This window comes from Clinocottus analis, unplaced genomic scaffold, assembly GCF_023055335.1.
Source record: "Clinocottus analis isolate CAN_PGR_092001 unplaced genomic scaffold, fCliAna1.0.p SCAF_21, whole genome shotgun sequence".
NCBI classification, from domain to species: domain Eukaryota; kingdom Metazoa; phylum Chordata; class Actinopteri; order Perciformes; family Cottidae; genus Clinocottus; species Clinocottus analis.
The window spans coordinates 3,360,810-3,377,675 of NW_027175943.1; the positions used below are offsets into that span (position 1 = coordinate 3,360,810).

The 16,866-nt window shown below is 47.4% G+C and overlaps 1 protein-coding gene across 3 annotated transcripts; it reads left to right on the plus strand.

Annotated features, from left to right (window-relative positions):
* The first annotated feature begins 718 nt into the window (after window positions 1–718).
* Window positions 719–16,656, plus strand: arhgef11 (Rho guanine nucleotide exchange factor (GEF) 11). Of its 3 annotated transcripts, XM_068587367.1 has the most exons (41): window positions 719–2,435; window positions 4,466–4,480; window positions 4,807–4,895; window positions 4,983–5,087; window positions 5,185–5,234; window positions 5,328–5,385; window positions 5,511–5,710; window positions 5,816–5,887; window positions 6,117–6,224; window positions 6,556–6,604; window positions 6,767–6,804; window positions 6,937–7,029; window positions 7,322–7,390; window positions 7,527–7,631; window positions 7,774–7,872; window positions 8,041–8,083; window positions 8,199–8,295; window positions 8,396–8,518; window positions 9,060–9,083; window positions 9,275–9,401; window positions 9,670–9,763; window positions 10,312–10,459; window positions 10,574–10,777; window positions 11,015–11,062; window positions 11,348–11,496; window positions 11,580–11,720; window positions 12,218–12,294; window positions 12,420–12,545; window positions 12,870–12,987; window positions 13,085–13,233; window positions 13,324–13,399; window positions 13,492–13,674; window positions 13,764–13,845; window positions 13,933–14,013; window positions 14,167–14,222; window positions 14,306–14,458; window positions 14,716–14,955; window positions 15,347–15,457; window positions 15,599–15,885; window positions 16,262–16,397; window positions 16,489–16,656. In XM_068587367.1, exons 1-41 carry the CDS (start codon window positions 2,401–2,403, stop codon window positions 16,536–16,538), a joined length of 4,308 nt encoding a protein of 1,435 aa, XP_068443468.1. In that variant the 5' UTR covers window positions 719–2,400; the 3' UTR covers window positions 16,539–16,656. The 3 variants fall into 3 exon arrangements, with proteins under 3 accessions (XP_068443468.1, XP_068443469.1, XP_068443470.1); XM_068587368.1 differs by lacking the exon at window positions 11,015–11,062; XM_068587369.1 differs by lacking the exon at window positions 4,466–4,480 and having other exon boundaries at window positions 4,807–4,889; window positions 10,330–10,459.
* Window positions 16,657–16,866: the final 210 nt, after the last annotated feature.

Sequence of the window (16,866 nt, forward strand, 5' to 3'; positions counted from 1 at the left end):
TTAAAAAAATAAGAAGAATATGTTGATTGGGGTTTGTTTTTTTAGAGCATGAATATATAAATAAACCATGTTGTATTTTAACAGTGTTTGATGGAATACATAAACAATTATTACTTGTGTCTTTGTATAGTTTAAATATGTTGCCATATATTTATTTTCATAATACATACTTTTTGTAATGCCAGTTTACAGAAGAAACTGGTACGATGGTCACGAGCATCAAGGCTGCGGTGGAACAAACTGCCTGCAGTTCCACAGTTCGTCCACACGAGGGCGTTTTGTGATCTGTTTGTACGTATGATCTCTGAGAACATGGTGGTGTATCAGCAGCTATTTAAGACAGCAGGATAACAAGACAGCAAAGATCACTATTTACAACACAGCAGGAATCACTGTTTACAAGAACTGAGATTTTTAAAAAGACAATCAATATGTTGTGGTTTCAATGCTTTGTGGTGAAATTAAATTCTGGCATTTGAGGTTTATTACATTGTTTAGCTAAAAAAACAACCGAATATATTGTTTTGATTCTTTTTTCATCCACCCCTTATATGTTTGCGTAATGTATTTTTTTTATTTTTATGATACATATAGTTTCCTGCAGAGACTGGCACGATAGTCAGTAGCATCAAGGCTGGGGTGGAGCAAACCACCTGCAGTACCACAGTCCACCCACACGAGGGTGCGATTGTGCTCTGTTTGCACGTATGATCTTTGAGAACATGGTGGTGTATCAGCAGCCAGTCAAGACAGCAGGATAACAACACAGCAGAGATCATTATTTACAAGAACTGGGATTTTATAAAAGGCAATCAATACATGCAACCATAACTTCCGAGTCTTCTGGCACACCACGAGAGAGAGAAGCAAATCCGGATTTTACCACTGCGACTTGTTTTGGGGGTTAAAGAAAAGACCCGAGGTGGAGCTTCACTGGAATCGTATTGCCTTCTAGCTCGCTTGCTAACATGCAGCTTTAGTGTTTGAATTTGCACGAAAACGGGACTCGAGGATATATCGAACTGGGATTTGCATGGACGTCCACTGTCTCGGCCACTTGGACATCCATCTATTTGCATGCAGTTAACGCCATGCCGGCGTCTTATCTTGCAGACATAGCTGGTTAGCTAGCTGCCTCCAAGGGACCCACTCCCTGTCGCATCTGAGAGCCGAATCCACGTCGCTTTCGGTCGGCCGAAGGACCAACGCGATGCCGCGGGTTGCATTCGGCCTGTCCATAGAAGCTAACGCTACCCGGGTATAGCAGGCCGCTTCAGATGCTCGTTCTCACTCCTCAGTCGGATAATTAGTTGACTCACTACCCAAAACTGAGAAGCAGCATTTTAACTTTCATTCGGCCTGCTGCTTTCATTTTAATTAATTTTACAATCCCAACGGCGGAACTAGTTAATGCCGGCTAACTAATCTGTTAATTAGCTCGTTAACGCGAGTTCGTTAGCGAGTGACGGAAAGCCAACTGCAGCTTCTGGGTCGTAAACGACAAAGTTACAGTTAACGTTGCTCTGGGAAAGTGTCGGACTGGTTTAGCAATTTGTCAGTGAACTTTTTTTTATGTACGTTATTTAACGTATCGAGTAATTGGCAGTAGCGAGCCACACACACACACACACACACACACAGCGTCAGTCCATTTGATGTCGCTATCTAACCCACTTTGAGGAACTTGTGTTAAGCTAGTTAGATGTGTTAAACACAGAGGTACGTGAGACGTTAACGCGGTGCTTAACTTGTGCGGGATTACCGAGTGCAGCTGTTTAAAGACACACACATGTAAACAAGTCTGCCTGCGCTGAAGCTTTTGTTTGGGTATTTCACTCGCAAGGTGTCGATCCATATCAACCAAGCTGCTATCTGGACGGCGGAGCAGTTGCATTGCACGTATCTGCCTTTACACGGAGGCTAAAATGCATTGCAGTTGTTGACACACACCCTGGAGCATAGCGAGACATATCAGCCATTCATTCATTCATGATTGATGATCTTTGAGGGAGCAGACTGTCCTTTATCCGCTTTCCACTTCAGCTGAGCCGCTTGCATCAAGCCACCGACAGCCTTTCTTGTTGGATTAATCTTTTAACCACTCATGGGATACACGAGGGCAATTGAGTGATAGTTTTATTTTGTGTAATACTGCTGACGCCGAACTGGTTCAGTGGGTGCATGGGAACATGAGGAGCAACCTGTGTGATCTGCACCAGCGTCCCGGTAGCTCGGAGGTCTGATCAAAGCTCAACAGAGAGCCTCCATTGTGTGGACTGCAAACTGAAGAGGAAAGAGACGATGAGGAAGGTGATGATGATGGCGATGATGATAAGAGAGGCCCAGTGACAGTGTTGATCCCCGCAGCAGGAAGCAGAGGAGCGTCTCAAGGCTGCAGACATGAGTCTCCGCCAACCCACCTCAACACTGGACAGGTACGAGCCTCACACCCACGACACCCAACACCCACAGTGACACTTTACACACACAAAATGTACTGCTCCCAGATCAGCCTGTTGACATGTCTTTATCTGACTAAGGTCCAAGTATGGCCTCCTGAAAAACTAGTCAGACAGGCTGTTTACTGGGAGGTGTAAAAACCTCTCCAAAATACCGTGTGCATAACAATAGCATCAAACTGAGACACATTACACTTTTTTTTAAATTATCGAATGTGAATCGCGAGTTTACCTTTTATGATTGTGAATCGATTCACAAATTGCAAACAAAAAAAGCTATTTATTTGTACGTTTGTACATAAAGTTTGTTGACGGAACGAAAAGACAGCGGAACTCGACATCAACGACACAGTGCGGCACCCGGACGATATGCGGCGCGCACACGCTCGAGTTATCGAGTAGTTCAGTTTAAAGAGCACAAAAAAAACAGTTAACCAGTAATGATGTTGAGTAGATTGAAGTGTTTGTTATTTTCATATAGGCCACTATGATAAGGAAAGTTTCTCAACTTTTGTTCTGATTGCTCTGAAGTCTGCTTGACATACTTATCATCTAACTATCCAGCAAGACGCATGTTTAGATCACGTGAAATATCACACTTATATCAATAGTCAAAGTATTTTTATTTTGTTTAAAGCTTGGGAAAAAGCTGAAGTTGTGTTTATCAAATGTTTCCTTAGTGTTTTTTGTTTTCTTTGACAGTGCTCCGTGTAGTTTCTGAGGTACAGCCATTTCCTTATCGTACTATATTTAGTTTTTCCTAAAATATAATGGTGTATATTTCAAACACGAAAGAACACAAGATTTTGTATGATACAAAATATTTTTTTTTAAAAGACTCCCTTTTCAGCCAGTCAGATTTGTTCTGGGCGGAGACCATTTCCACCAAACACAATAAAGAAATTCATCCGTGGGCGTAAATGGGTGAAGGATAAGCCTTTTACCAGGCTTGAAATACATGCAGGCATGTCTAACTGCATAGTCATCCTCTTTGCATTTTCCTGCTCGGTCAGGAAGTGTTACATTTCACTGTAGCAAGAGCGTGAAAATATCTCTTTCTGTTTATTCAATCGAAACTCTGTTCTGAATCGAATCGTGACACCAAGAATTTAAATTGAATTCCCTCCTCTTGTGTCTTAAGTGAGTTTAAGTGTCTATTTATTTCCTGATTGTGACTCTTCACCTGCTGTGTTTAACCCAGCCGCTGCTTAAACCCGATGCACTGTATCTCATCTTGTCTGTCATCACCACACATTCACCATGAAGCCCGACACTGTGTGATGTCTGTTCAATGCATCTTTGTCCTGATCATGTGTCTTTCCTGTTTCTCCTGCTGTCAACTGTGTGTGTCTGTGCGTGTGTCTCATACACATGCCTACCCCTGTGTGTGTGTGTGTGTGTGTGTGTGTGTGTGTGTGTGTGTGTGTGTGTGTGTGTGTGTGTGTGTGTGTGTCATGTGACAGCAGGGCAGCCAATAAGAAAGACGCCCATACGTTCAGGTAGGACAGCGGTGCGGCGAGAGCTTCTGTCAGGGTTTGGGTTTAATGACGCCGTCAGCATATTTCTCAGTGGCCGCTCTCGTTATTTCAGGTAAACTAACCTGACTACAGGGATGCATCTAATGATCGTTATTGCAAAAAGGGGACAGTGGGAGCTTAAAGCTACAAACACAAAAGAGGAAGGCTCGAGAAGAGTAGGGAAGACGGGCCGTGGTACGGCAACAAAGACGCAACGGACAAAGATGCTAAGCCAGAGTCTCAACTCAGCATCTCATAGCAGGACGACAAAGTTAAATCATATTTTTTGTCCGTACCCTTGTTCCACGTGCCCTTAATTACATATATTCTTGGAAGTCCAGGCTGCTCTGTGTTTACAATCTGAGGGTATAACAGGCCTGGGATGACGTGATGTTGTGAACTCTTGGCCAGTTTTCCTTCCAAGATTGGTCTTCATGCTGAATTTCTTCTCTCTATTTTTCCTTCCTTTCTGTCATGCTTCGCTTTCAGCCCTTTTGCTGCTTGGTGAGTTTTCCCTTCGACCCCTTTCTTGTTGCTTCTAATGCCGTTTCTCATATTCTCTCCACCTCCACCACACACCTGACCTTGTGCTCGAAAACCCCCTGAATCCTCTCCCTTCTTACGTCCTCCTCTCTTGTTGCTCCAATTGCAAGCCCCCCTCTTTCTCTTTGGCATGTTGCATCACTTTATTTATTTATCTCAAACCTCACTCTCTTCTCTTCAGATCTCCCCCCTCCTTCAGTGCAACCCACTCCCTTGGAGCATTTTCTTCAATCACCCCGTATTATTGTTTCATTGCTCACCCTCTTTCTCTCATCTCTCAAACCCAGGCTCAGCAGTCTGACCATCGGGGACTCGGGCAAATCCTCTGCCGCCCAGCAGAGGGAGCCGATGGTGGAAATCTCTGCTGAGAGTACGGGTAATCCCCACATCCTGCACCAGTTGATATTTTCATATCTAACATAATTTGGTATCTCCTTCTAAACACCCTTCCGTCCTCTTCCAGGTACTGGTCTTGTCCAGAGATGTGTGGTTGTGCAGAAGGACCAGCTCGGCTTTGGCTTCACAGTGTGTGGAGAGAGAGTCAAGCTAGTGCAGAATGTCCGACCAGGTGAGACGCATGCACAGCTGGTTAATGTGATTGCAATGCTTATGCTGCTGTTTTCCGTGCAGGCGATCCAGCAAACTAACTGTACTCTGCTTTACAGGTGGTGCAGCGGTCAAGGCCGGGGTCCATGAAGGGGACCGAATCATAAAGGTTTTTACTTCTTAACGCCACAGACACGGAATCAGAAAGTTCTTGGTTTCTTCTTGTTTTTAGTGGTGCTGATTTTTCTCCTTCCTCTCTCAGGTGAACGGCTCGCTGGTGTCCTCCATGTCCCATCAGGAGGTTGTAAAGCTCATCAAATGTGAGTTTAATGTGATTGTGTGTGTTTAATGTTCTTTTGTTAACTGTCTGCTCTCTTGTCCTGTATTTATCCGATTCCATAACTGCTATTGTTTTTATTTAATTACATTTTTTATCGTCCCATAGCCGGTCCGTATGCCGCTCTGACACTACAAGGACCGCCCCCTTCTGCCGCCTCCTTGCCCTTAGAGCCCCTCTCCGCTGACCTCACACCCAATCAAAGAACGTCTCTGGGTGGGGAGGCTCCACCCCCTCCACCACCACCGCTGCCCTCTGGACTGAGCAGCACCCCTTCCCAAAGAATCACTGGACCCAAACCACTACAGGTGAATGAAGTCATACTCAGGATTTATGTCATTTCGCAGCTGGTGTCATCTTGTCAAACATTTTTACCCTTTTAAATATACAATGTCTGTAAATCTGTTCTTCAGGACCCCGAAGTACAGAAACATGCCACTCAGATACTCAGGAAAATGTTGGAGCAGGAAGAGGCTGAACTGCAGGTACAGACACACACACGCACACACTGCTGTCCCAGTTACTTTTTTTTTCTCTTACTGCATCGTCCTTTGGATGGAAAGAAAACAGAATTTGCATGGATCTGTAATGTTGTTCCACACTAGTCTTGTATGCAAAAGTGTTCTCCATAACCTCTTGTTGCATCGTGCCCTCTGCATAAGTAGTTGCAATATATGCTTGCAGCTAAAATCTGCCGTTTCTTACAATTACCAGGAGTTGATGGAGGCGCAGTTAAGGAACCCGTCGCCGTCACTGGGCGAGCGGATTGAAAGTGCCAAGAGGAGAGCTCGCCAAGTCCGGGTCAAGATTCAGCAAGATCTGGTGAGGAGACACGACTGTTTTTAATCTGCTGTCTATCTAGCCTTTTTGCATTCACCGAAAACCCCTCAAGATGTGGTTTTATTTTTCCTCTTAAGCGTGGTAAATCACTCATTTGTTAGTGAAATTTAAAAAAGTGGTCTGACGTCCTTCTCACCCGTAGTTCCTCTCCTCTTCATCTTCTCTTCGGAGACAAAACGACGGCGTGCTGTTTCGTACATGTGTCCGCCATAACTACCATCCTCACGCTTGCAATTTCAACCCCTCAAGGTTTTCAATTCTAATCTACCTTCTTAAATTGACTCTAATTTACTGCTTCATTCTGCTTCTCCAGGAGGGAACGCGATCAGAATTTGCCATAAGCTACGTCCAAGCAGGAGAAGGTTAGTTTTCTCTTCATCTTTCACCTTTTGAATTTGATTGCCTCATTCATATTATTACATGTTATGGTTTACACTACAGACGACATGCACTGACAATCTAACCATCTATACCAAGTACAAGTGGCTTTTTAAGTGGTTTAAAGCTGCCGTGTGCTCCGGCAGGTCGGCTATCAATGGACTCAAGTGAAGGAGACATGGAGGTAGGCTGCACAGTCTCGTCTTCTCGTAAACCGGTGAGATTGTATGTGTGCGATTGTGTATGCGATAGTCCCACTCATCCCGTCCCCCTCATGCTCCCTCCCTCCTCGTCCCCCCCCCCCCCTCCCCCCCAGGCCCTTGAGAGTCCCCACTCCTCCCCCTCATTCTCCTTCAGGACCACACACCACCGACGGCAGAACTCCGACACACACACCCTGTCTGACTCGGTGAGAAGGTCACACACACATGCACACACACATGCATTCACTCTGAGATAGAAGTGCCCGGCTGTTTTTAAAATGTACGATGCGTGCGGCCAGACTTAGAGGATAATTTATCACCACTACCTTCAAGTCGCATTTCATGTCCTCCGACTCTGTTGCACTGAGCCCCGCATGCGGATGGAAATGTCTGATGTGCTTGGACCCGCTTATCAGTGTCCTGGAGCGTGTGAGTGCTGTCCGTTTTTTTAAATGTGTGTGTGTGTGTGTGTGTGTGTGCACGCTTCTCTGTTCAAAGGGCGGAAAGGCCCAGATCATCGGCCCCGAGGAAGAGGATGAAGAAGATGACGGCTATGCATTTAACGAGGTGAGAGGGACTCAAGCGTTGATGTGATTTTCAGCACGATTTTCTTAATGCCACCTCTACATTTTTTATTCCTTTCCCTCTATAAACGCAGTTATCTATCTGACTTTCTCTCTCTCTCTCTCTTTCTCTCTCTCAGATGGACGGTCCATTCCAGGACATTGAGCTGTTGAAGTCACGACCGGCCCACATGGCGGTGTTCATGAGATACGTCTTCACCCAGCTGCTGGACCCCAACCCACTGGTCAGTCATTAAATCTCATAAATTCAGCTCTTTATGTACTTTTTCTTTATACCTACAATGGCCATAATACACCGCCTTACATTTCCATGTGTGTATCCGAGTGCGCTTGCTTTACATTCACGGTCTTGTGTGTTCTTAACAGCTGTTTTACCTGTCGGTGGAGGCCTACCTGGGCTCCAGCCCGAAAGACGCCCGCGCACTTGCACCTCAGATCTGCTCCCATTACCTGGACCCCGACGCGGTACGTACCGACTTGTCTAAATGATTCAATAAAGGTATTCCTCAAACCTGGAGCGCGGGACTTTTCCATGTAAACAATCGTCCTATACTTTGTGTCATGCTAACTTACAAGACATTGAAAAATGTAGACATGCAAAAGAAACATGCTTTTCTTCTTCTTTTTCCATAGCCTCTGAAAATCAAAGTACGAGAGGAGTATCTCTCAGATATAGGTAAGAAGACTAAAAGCTCGTTGATCAATCTGTTTAGCATACGCCACGTTATGGCTGTTTGAACGTTGGCTTGTGAGGAAGCGTACCCGCAACTTAATGCCGTTTTCCATTTCAGAGAGTCGCCTTCATGCCCAGGAGGACATCAGAGGACCTCTGTCTGAGCTGCAGCAGCAGGTGCTGCCGGACATCCAAGACCAGATACAGGACTACAGGTACGTTGCACCTCGAGATCGACGGCGGCTAAGATGTCCGTCACTTTCGGGGGCTCCCATTAATCCGCTCAGCTTGTGTTTTTTTTTTTTTTTTTTAAAGGAACAAGCAGATGATGGGTCTCGGCTCTCTGTTCGGCGAAGGGGACCTGCTGCAGCTGGATGGGGACCCGGTGAAGGAGAGACAGGTGGTGGACAGACAGGTCACCGCCCTCTGGGAAATACTGTGAGTCTCCGGCTAACGCAAACACGGCTGCAGTTCATTGTACTCCCTTTTATCTGAGTGATAGGAAACGAGAGAACAGCCGTTTGGCTTTTCTTTGGAATTCATTCTCGTGGCAAAAAGACTTCAACGTGATCGTGAAGTGAATATTAACCTACACGCCCTCAGACTGTTGAGCCAGGCCTGCCTAGCAACAGGGTCAGATGTTCGGGGCCCAATAAAATAGTTATTACAAACAGAAGGAGCTCAGCCAAGCTATCATAACAAAGGTCGTTACCACAGCGGCAAAAAGTGGAAACCACATGACATTTACTCGACACACACAGACAAACACACACACACACAGGCACAGGCCGATTCCCATCACATGACGGCAGCACCGCTGTGCGTTTCTCACACCTTTTTCCTTTTCGTTTGCACCTGAATTAACTGGATTTAACTTTGAGGAATTAAACCGGATATCTCTTTGAACGTCTGTAGTTTGTCTCGGGGGCGAGTTAACCGTCTTTTTTTTTTTATGTCTCTCTCTCTGTTCCCGCTCCAGATCAAAGCACGAAGAAGACAGGAGGTAAAAGAAGTGTCTCGTCTGTTTGAGTTAAATGTGAAATGTGATTGATCAGCAGTTTCTTTGAGAGCGTTGCTTCTTTCTTTGTTAACATCTCGTCTCTGTTGGTTTTTCCTTGTGGTCTATTCTCCCCACGGTTGTCCCCCCCCCCCCCCCCCTCCCTCTCCTTCCTCCCCCTTGCTCCTCTCTCTCAGTTCTCCTCTGGCGTCGGCCGTGCACCTTTACCTGCGTCATTCGGGTATCAAGCTAAGAGACTCCAAGGTCTTCCCTGGCCTGAGCACAGAGAAGGAGAAGTGGCTCGCCTTCTTAAAGACGAAGAAGGTAAATGGTATTCGCCCTTTAAAACAAGATGTCGCAAGTGATTATCTAAATATTGTTGTCAAACGTTATCTCTCTCTTCCACAAAGGAAGTCGTAGTAAATGTACGAGGCCGGTTGCACTTGTAAATGTAAACATGAGCATCTGTTTCGCTCAGTATATATTTTTCTTTTTGGCGTTGTTGTGAAGATCTATAAGCGATACAAAATAGATTTAATTGAATTGAACACGTTGATTATATGACATGACTTTATGGTTCTTCTCTCCACAGCTGAGTGGAACCAAGAAAGACAAAGATGGGGAGGATAAAAAGAGAAATCCCATCCTGAAGTACATCGGCAAACCCCGGTCCACGTCCCAGTCCAGTAAGTACACTCACACACACACACACACACACACACACGTTCTCATTACTGGAGGAGTGGCTTTATTGAGACAAATATCCTTCAATAAAGCCACTAATCACTCTATAAGTCATTGTAATAAACTGATATCTAGACCCAGTTCATTGTCAACATATCATTTTAGTCGTAGAGTCGCTATGAGCCGACACACATGTCACGCTCCCACTCGTTGTATTTATCAGACAATATTGATTTATTTCTGTCCCTCTGTTCGTCCTATTATTGTTTTTCGCAGCTTTATTCATTGATTTATGGAATTTTCATTGTGTCTTGTTCTGATTTCACCGTTTTCTTTTTGTTTCATTTGTGTTTTGTAGCATTCCATGTCCCGTTGTCACCCACTGAAGGTATATATTTTATGTCATCGCACTGTTGTTTTTACTCTTTAGTTACATACCCAACTACGTCATCATTCATGGATTGTATGTAGTGTGTGTGCCTCATTTCAGACACACCAACCCTTTCTGCTGATTAGTGTGTGTCCTATTTAACTGTATTGTACACTCAAGCAGTGCCCGTGTCTGCAGTCCGTCCTGGCAGTGTGAGAAACATCATTCAGCAGTTTGAGAATCACACTGAGACGGAGGAGGAGGGGGGCGACGCTGCCGACCCCCAGCGGCTCTCCTCCAGCAGCCTGGGAGAGGACAGCATGGACAGGTGGCTCTCTTAAACCACAGCCTCCAGTTATATTCAGCATCGGCTCGTAGGAACCGGTAAAGCGCCCCGGGGGGGGAAGTGTTGAGTAAATCCCGCTCTCGCTCTCTCTTGCAGCCCGGCGGTCTCTGTGCGTCTGGCACGCAGCGAGTCGTTGAAGGCTCAGGGGGAAGGGCGGCGACGCGGCGTTGTCTCTGGGACGGAGTCGGTCCCTCGCTCTCGCAGTGACGTGGACATGGAGGACTGCGGGGAGGAGAGGGAGGGCCCGGGCCTCAGGCTGCTGCACAGCGCGTCGTCGTCCGCTTCCAGCAGCTCTGCGCGGTAAAGATCCGCAGAGCCAGAGAGCGTTTTCCAGACAAAGTTTCTATTGATTTTTTTTTTTTTTTGGTTTCGAGATATTTTTTTGCAACCCTTCAGGCAGGGATGAATAAAACATAATAACATGAGCTTCAAAGAAGCAGACCTCACCCCTTTTGGCTAAACACCTGCGACATTACCCCCTGGAAGTGTAGGTTTTCACCTCATGCCATCTCTCTCTCCACTCTCTCTCAAACTCAGGTCTCTAGAGAACCCTACACCCCCATACACCCCTCGGTCTAGACGCAGGTGAGTCTCTATGTCATCCCCGTAGATGATCAGTGATTTCAGTGATTGTCTAGCAGGGAATAAGAAATATAGACGGCTGACTTGCCCTCCCCCCCGCTCACATGCAAAACTCTTGAAGATGAAGCGGTTTGGTTCACAAGAAAGAAATGTTCGGTTTCAAGTCTCCCCATGAGGATTTGTTTCCTACTGGCTATGTTAGTGTATGTTTGTCTTCTGTCTGTCTGTCCGTGTGCGTGTCGGTGTATCTCCCCCACGCCGTGTTCATGCGTGTGCGTGACTCTGCAGGAGCGTGGACTCGCCGTTGGCCCTGCTGCCGGACGCCGCGGCGCTGGAGGAGGAGGTGTCCGACGGTCAGAACTGGCAGGACACGGTTCCTCCTCAGCTCCTCGCCACGCTCAGTCCGAGGGAGGTGGACAGACAGGCCGTCATTTACGGTACAGGTCAAACGCATCATGCACAGTAACGTCATTAGTATACGATCGTGATTGTCATTCAACCCTCTTCTCTGCATCGACAGAGCTGTTCACCACCGAGGCGTCCCACCTGCGGACCTTGAAGGTCCTGGACCAGGTCTTTTTCCAGAAGATGAGGTCTGTGCTCAACTCCGATGAGCTGGCCTGCATCTTCCCGAATCTGCCCCAGGTCTATGAACTCCACGGTCAGTGTGTGTGTCTGTGTGTCAATGACATTTTACAGGTGTTTATTTTGCTCCAAAAATTGCATGATAGTAAATACCAGCCGATAAATCCGAGCCAAACGTTCTTTTATTTTAAAAAGAGTAAGCTTTTTAACTGTGCAGACAATAAGGACCTCTCCTGTCCTCTTGTTAGAGTGTCCTTCTGGCTGCACATTAAAGCCAGTTGTGCTTTGAGTCAACATGTGTTCAGGGCTGCGTGTTTGCCAGGTAAAAAAATAATAAGTGAAGCAAATACTGTGACTGTAATCTCAGCCTGCAGCTTTACTGAGTCAATATGTATTCTGGGCTTTAATTAAAGGGGCCAACATGAAAGTACATGGTGTGATTTTTACCTCACTAGACGAGCATTGAGCACTGGATTTATGGATTATCTCTTCGGTAATTAGAAATAATTTGATTGCCCAAGTTGAGATAATTTCTACGTGTCTCTTAATGTTGCTTCTGTCTCCTCTTTACAGCGAGTCTGTGTGAGGCGATGAAGAAGCGACGGGAAGCTCCCATCGTTCAGGACATCGGGGACGTTATGCTGGCCCGGGTGAGTCAAATAATCTCCGCCGTTTTCTCTCTCTCTCTCTTGTAATGAGAATGAATGGCAGTGCAGTAAGTGTGTTAACGCTGGTGTGTGTGTGTGCGTGTGTGTGCGTGTGTGTGCGTTTCCAGTTTGAAGACGCAGCCGGAGACGAGTTTCAGGAACAAGCGTCGCAGCTGTGCAGCCAGCAGTCTCAGGCTCTGGAGCTCATCAAGAACAAGCAGCGTAAAGACCCACGCTTCGCTCACATTATCCAGGTACACACACACACACACACACACACACACACACACTTCTGCAGTGAGTCATACTTTGTGTGGACTGTCTATCACGTCATTTTCCCGGTAGATCGTACACGTTGACAGACAGAATTAGTGAAAGCGAGGCTTACAGGGAACCAATCCATCGATATATATTTACGTCTTGAAGCTGAGAAACGTCTGTCCTGATATTCAGAGTTCTATAATTCACGCTAAAAATTGCTAGACAGTTTTCCAGGAACAGGTTTCCCGTAGATCCTTCTTTGTCCTCGCCTTTATACCTGTGCGGCTTCGTGCTTCACGTGCTTTCCATTTGTTCAGGAGTGTGAAGCGAGTCCTCACTGCCGACGGCTGCAGCTCAAAGACCTGCTGGTGTCGGAGATGCAGAGACTCACCAAGTACCCGCTGCTGCTGGACAACATCGTGAAGCACACCGAGGGTGAGCGCTCGTAGCCGCCATCGCAGGAGACATGCCAAGAAAAGTATGATTTAAAAAAACAACAAAAAAAAACGATGTTGTGGTTCTTTCGTTTCAGCCGCTTCGTCGGACCTCCCGTCGCTTCAGCGCGCCCAGGCTTGTTGCCGGGGGATACTGCAGGCTGTAAACGAGATCGTCAGGGAAACTGAACACCGGCAGCGGCTCAGCCAATACCAACGCAGGCTGGACGCTGCCCCTCTGTTCAAGGTAGTCGGGTCGTTGACGTTGGTTTTCCTCTTCCCTCCTCGTTCACATTGTTTTTTCCTTTCTAAATGTGTTTACTCTTCTCCCTGACAGAGTCTGAACCTCAGCACTAAGAGAATGATCCACGAAGGTCCTCTCACGTGGAAAGTCAGCAAAGACAAGCAGATGGGTTGGTACCTCCTCTGTGGAAACACAACGGTTTCATCGTTTTCTTTCGGTTGCATTCCCCTTTATTCACGCGTCTCCGTCTCCCTCCATCAGAGATTCAAGCGCTGCTGCTGTCGGACTGCCTGGTCCTCCTCCAGAGGGGCCCGGACGACCGGCTGCAGCTGAGATATCCATCCCGCTGGATGGGGGGAGGCGGAGGAGGCAGCGGGGACAGCAAGACCTCCTTCAGCCCTCTGGTGAAGCTGGACTCTCTGCTGGTCCGCTCGGTAGCTACAGGTGAGGCCCGTGGTCACGCCGCCGCCGCCTAATCGATGCGCTCCAGCGTTTCGCCGGTCAAATGAGTCAACCTTGTGATTTCTGCCCAGACAACAAAGCCCTCTACGTCATCAGCACCACAGAGAGGCAGATCTACGAGCTGGTGGCCGGGACGTCGTCGGAGAAAAACACGTAAGCTCTTTTCCATCGCGTCTGTTTACCTCAGGAAGGACACATTGTCCTCTTCAGCCTCCAGCAACGCGTGTTCTTGTTTTGCAGCTGGAAAGATTTACTTGAAAAGACAATCTCATCGGCCGGCGGCTCGTCGCCCGTGATCAGCCACGGATCCATACCGATATCGTGAGTACAACTCTTGTCTATGAATAATATATAAAGGAATGTGTCGGGGCTGCTTTGCCAGGAGGTGACTTTAATTAATTTGAAGACGATATAAGAAAAACGTTTTTCCACGTGTTTTCTAAGTCTGCGTTTGTCTTTTTTATTTTTCTAAAGCTCCCCGAGTCTACGCAGTGTGTCCCCAGTGTCAACCGGCAGCAACGTCTATGCAGGTAATGACCACATTGTAATCATCAGCCTTGAATATATAAATGTCCGCGAATTTGTTTGATTTTGTTTTATTTGTTTTGATCAGATAACTCGCTAACGGAGCAGTCCGATTCCATGGAGACGCATTCCTCCAGCGACGACATCGTGCTCTCGGTAGACGCGGCCACGGACCAATCGGGAGCCTTCACCTGTGAAGAAAGAAAAGCAGCAGGTGTGGCAGAGGCCGCATTACAAGACGGTGAGAAGCGATCGAACACGCATCACTTCTACAAACTGTTGGATGTCAAAGTGTAAGACCAGCGTAGCGTGTAAGTGCTGCACACGCCCTATTTATTTGTTTGCGTTGTGCGCAGCGCTGTATTGGATCTAAAAAATAAAAGAACAATCCGGAAATGAAAGTTATGTAAACTGCAGGTGGAGCCGGTAAAAAATGGGACATCCGCTTTTTAAAAAGAGCTCCATCCGTCACATCTTGTTGTATTCATCCCCCCACAGTTGAAACACTGCGGCAGCTCATATTACGAGATTTGGAAGAGGACGGTTGGAGCCACGCCTCGGATGACACGCCCACCAACGAGACGGCCAATGAGAGGAGCTCATTCGCTGGAAGGCAGCGGCCGGAGTCTCTGGAGACGGTCCTCAACTTCAGCGCCAACGACTGGGAGGCGGAGCCTGAAGTAGAGGTCCCGCCCCCTGACGCAGAGAAATCCAGCAGCGTTCAGCTCGTACGGAAAGGTAACGGATCGAACGGAGACACGCCGTCAAACGCTTATCTTTGATTCTTCGGCCGGGCGGCCCAAGTTCATTCGCTCCTCGTACAAATTTGAAATCTTTATATCAAGGTAAAACACTTTTTTGTTTCCCTTGGGATGAACATTTGCGAGACTTTCTCTCTGTTTTCTGATAATACTGGGTGTCTTTAATGGCTTCCTTCCTCTGCATGTTTTCTCTGCACTCGGTGATTAATTATTTTGTTTCTTACAATTTTAATCTGCTCTCTTTCTTTTGTCTGCGTGATCTTCACAACACACTTCATCACCTTCCGGCCGCACTCCTCTTCACCCTTCCCTAATTCACGTACAAACCTTTCCACACACACTTTTCTGTCCTCTATCCTGTGCAATAGCTGTGGTTGCGGGTCCTTCTTCTTCTTCTTCTGTTCCTGATGACATCACTGGTGATGTCACCCTCCCCTCCGACCAATCGTCCAAGCCGAGAGGCGAGGCCACTACGCAGGGTAATGATGACAAAATTGGTCGCGTTCTGTAGCTTTTACCAGACAAAGTATCCGGATCAGGATAGAAGAAAGAATATCATCGTTAACTTGTCGTTGATTTGACACCTGAAATGACTCCGCTGCACACTTTCGGTCCTCCAGGGAACACGTTCTACTTGGTCATGCCGACAGAGCAGGGGGAGAGCGTCACCGATGACCTCAACGACCCTCCCACCCCGACCGCCAGCCACTTCCCTCAGCCTCTGGAGGAAGCGGCATCAACACAGACGCGGCCGGAGGAGGAGCCCGACCGATCGGACACTATGCAACTGGAACAGGAAGAGCAAACGGGCCAATCGCAGGCTGGGCACCAGAGCCACGTGATCAAAAATGTGGATGAGATTTTCACCACGATCGAGGAGTTGATGATAAAGCTGCGCCACCTGAAGGTGAGTTTGCGTCGAGGTGGTGGTGAGGAGGTGGCGGTCTGGACGGAGACGATGTTCCCTTCATAACCACCGACTCTCCACCCGGGAGAACACACACTTTTCTTTCTCTTGTGTGTTTTCTAACGAGTTTGAGAGGCTTATCTGTGTTGTAGGAGGATGAATAGAGACGGAGCCGATACCTATTTTGCAAACAGACTGCATCGTGTGAAGCGTTAACCTGCCTTGACGCTGATGAGTTTTCCATCATTGCCTCTATTCGCCGACCACTAGATTATTTATTTAGATCTTTTTAAATGTAGCCAACAGCAGAGATCAGCTTTCAGGGATGAGGAGCTAACGAGTAACTAACTTTCTGCATCGTTTACCCTTTTTACAGGAAATAGAGCAGTCCCATCAAACGCTTTTAGAAACCCTCAGAGAGCCCTTCGTGGATCAGGAGTCGGAGGACCAGCAACAGTGTGGCTCAGCAACCGTCTCCAGAACACCAAGCCTGGATCGTGGCTCAGGAGACGGTGAGGGTCAACGGAGTCTCAAACCTTCGCGAAACAATGGCCGATGATGCAGTTTCAGTTACTCACGTCTGTCTTTCTTGAACCCAACCAGGCAAAGAGGGCAGTCCAGCAGAGCCCAAGATCCAGTCGACGGGATTCTGACGTCGCCGCAAAGAGAACGCACTTGCGGTCGCTGGGTCTTGATAGACGCACACATATGGTACCCACTGTCGGACTCGGGGCCCCGGCTTCCCCTCACACCCCACCTCCCCACCTCGTCCCTGCATGCACCGGCCAGTGGAACGTAGCCCAGAAAAGGACCGTCGCTGTTTTCAGCACCACCTCTGACTTCTACCGGAGCGCGAGGGAGTCCAGGACGGACTGAGGGAAAGAGTATGAAGGAACAAAAAAGGCGGAAGACAAGTTGACTGGTGAAGAGACAGGAAGACGTTTAAAGAATTGAAAGCGGGGGGAGAAAAAAAAAAAAGAC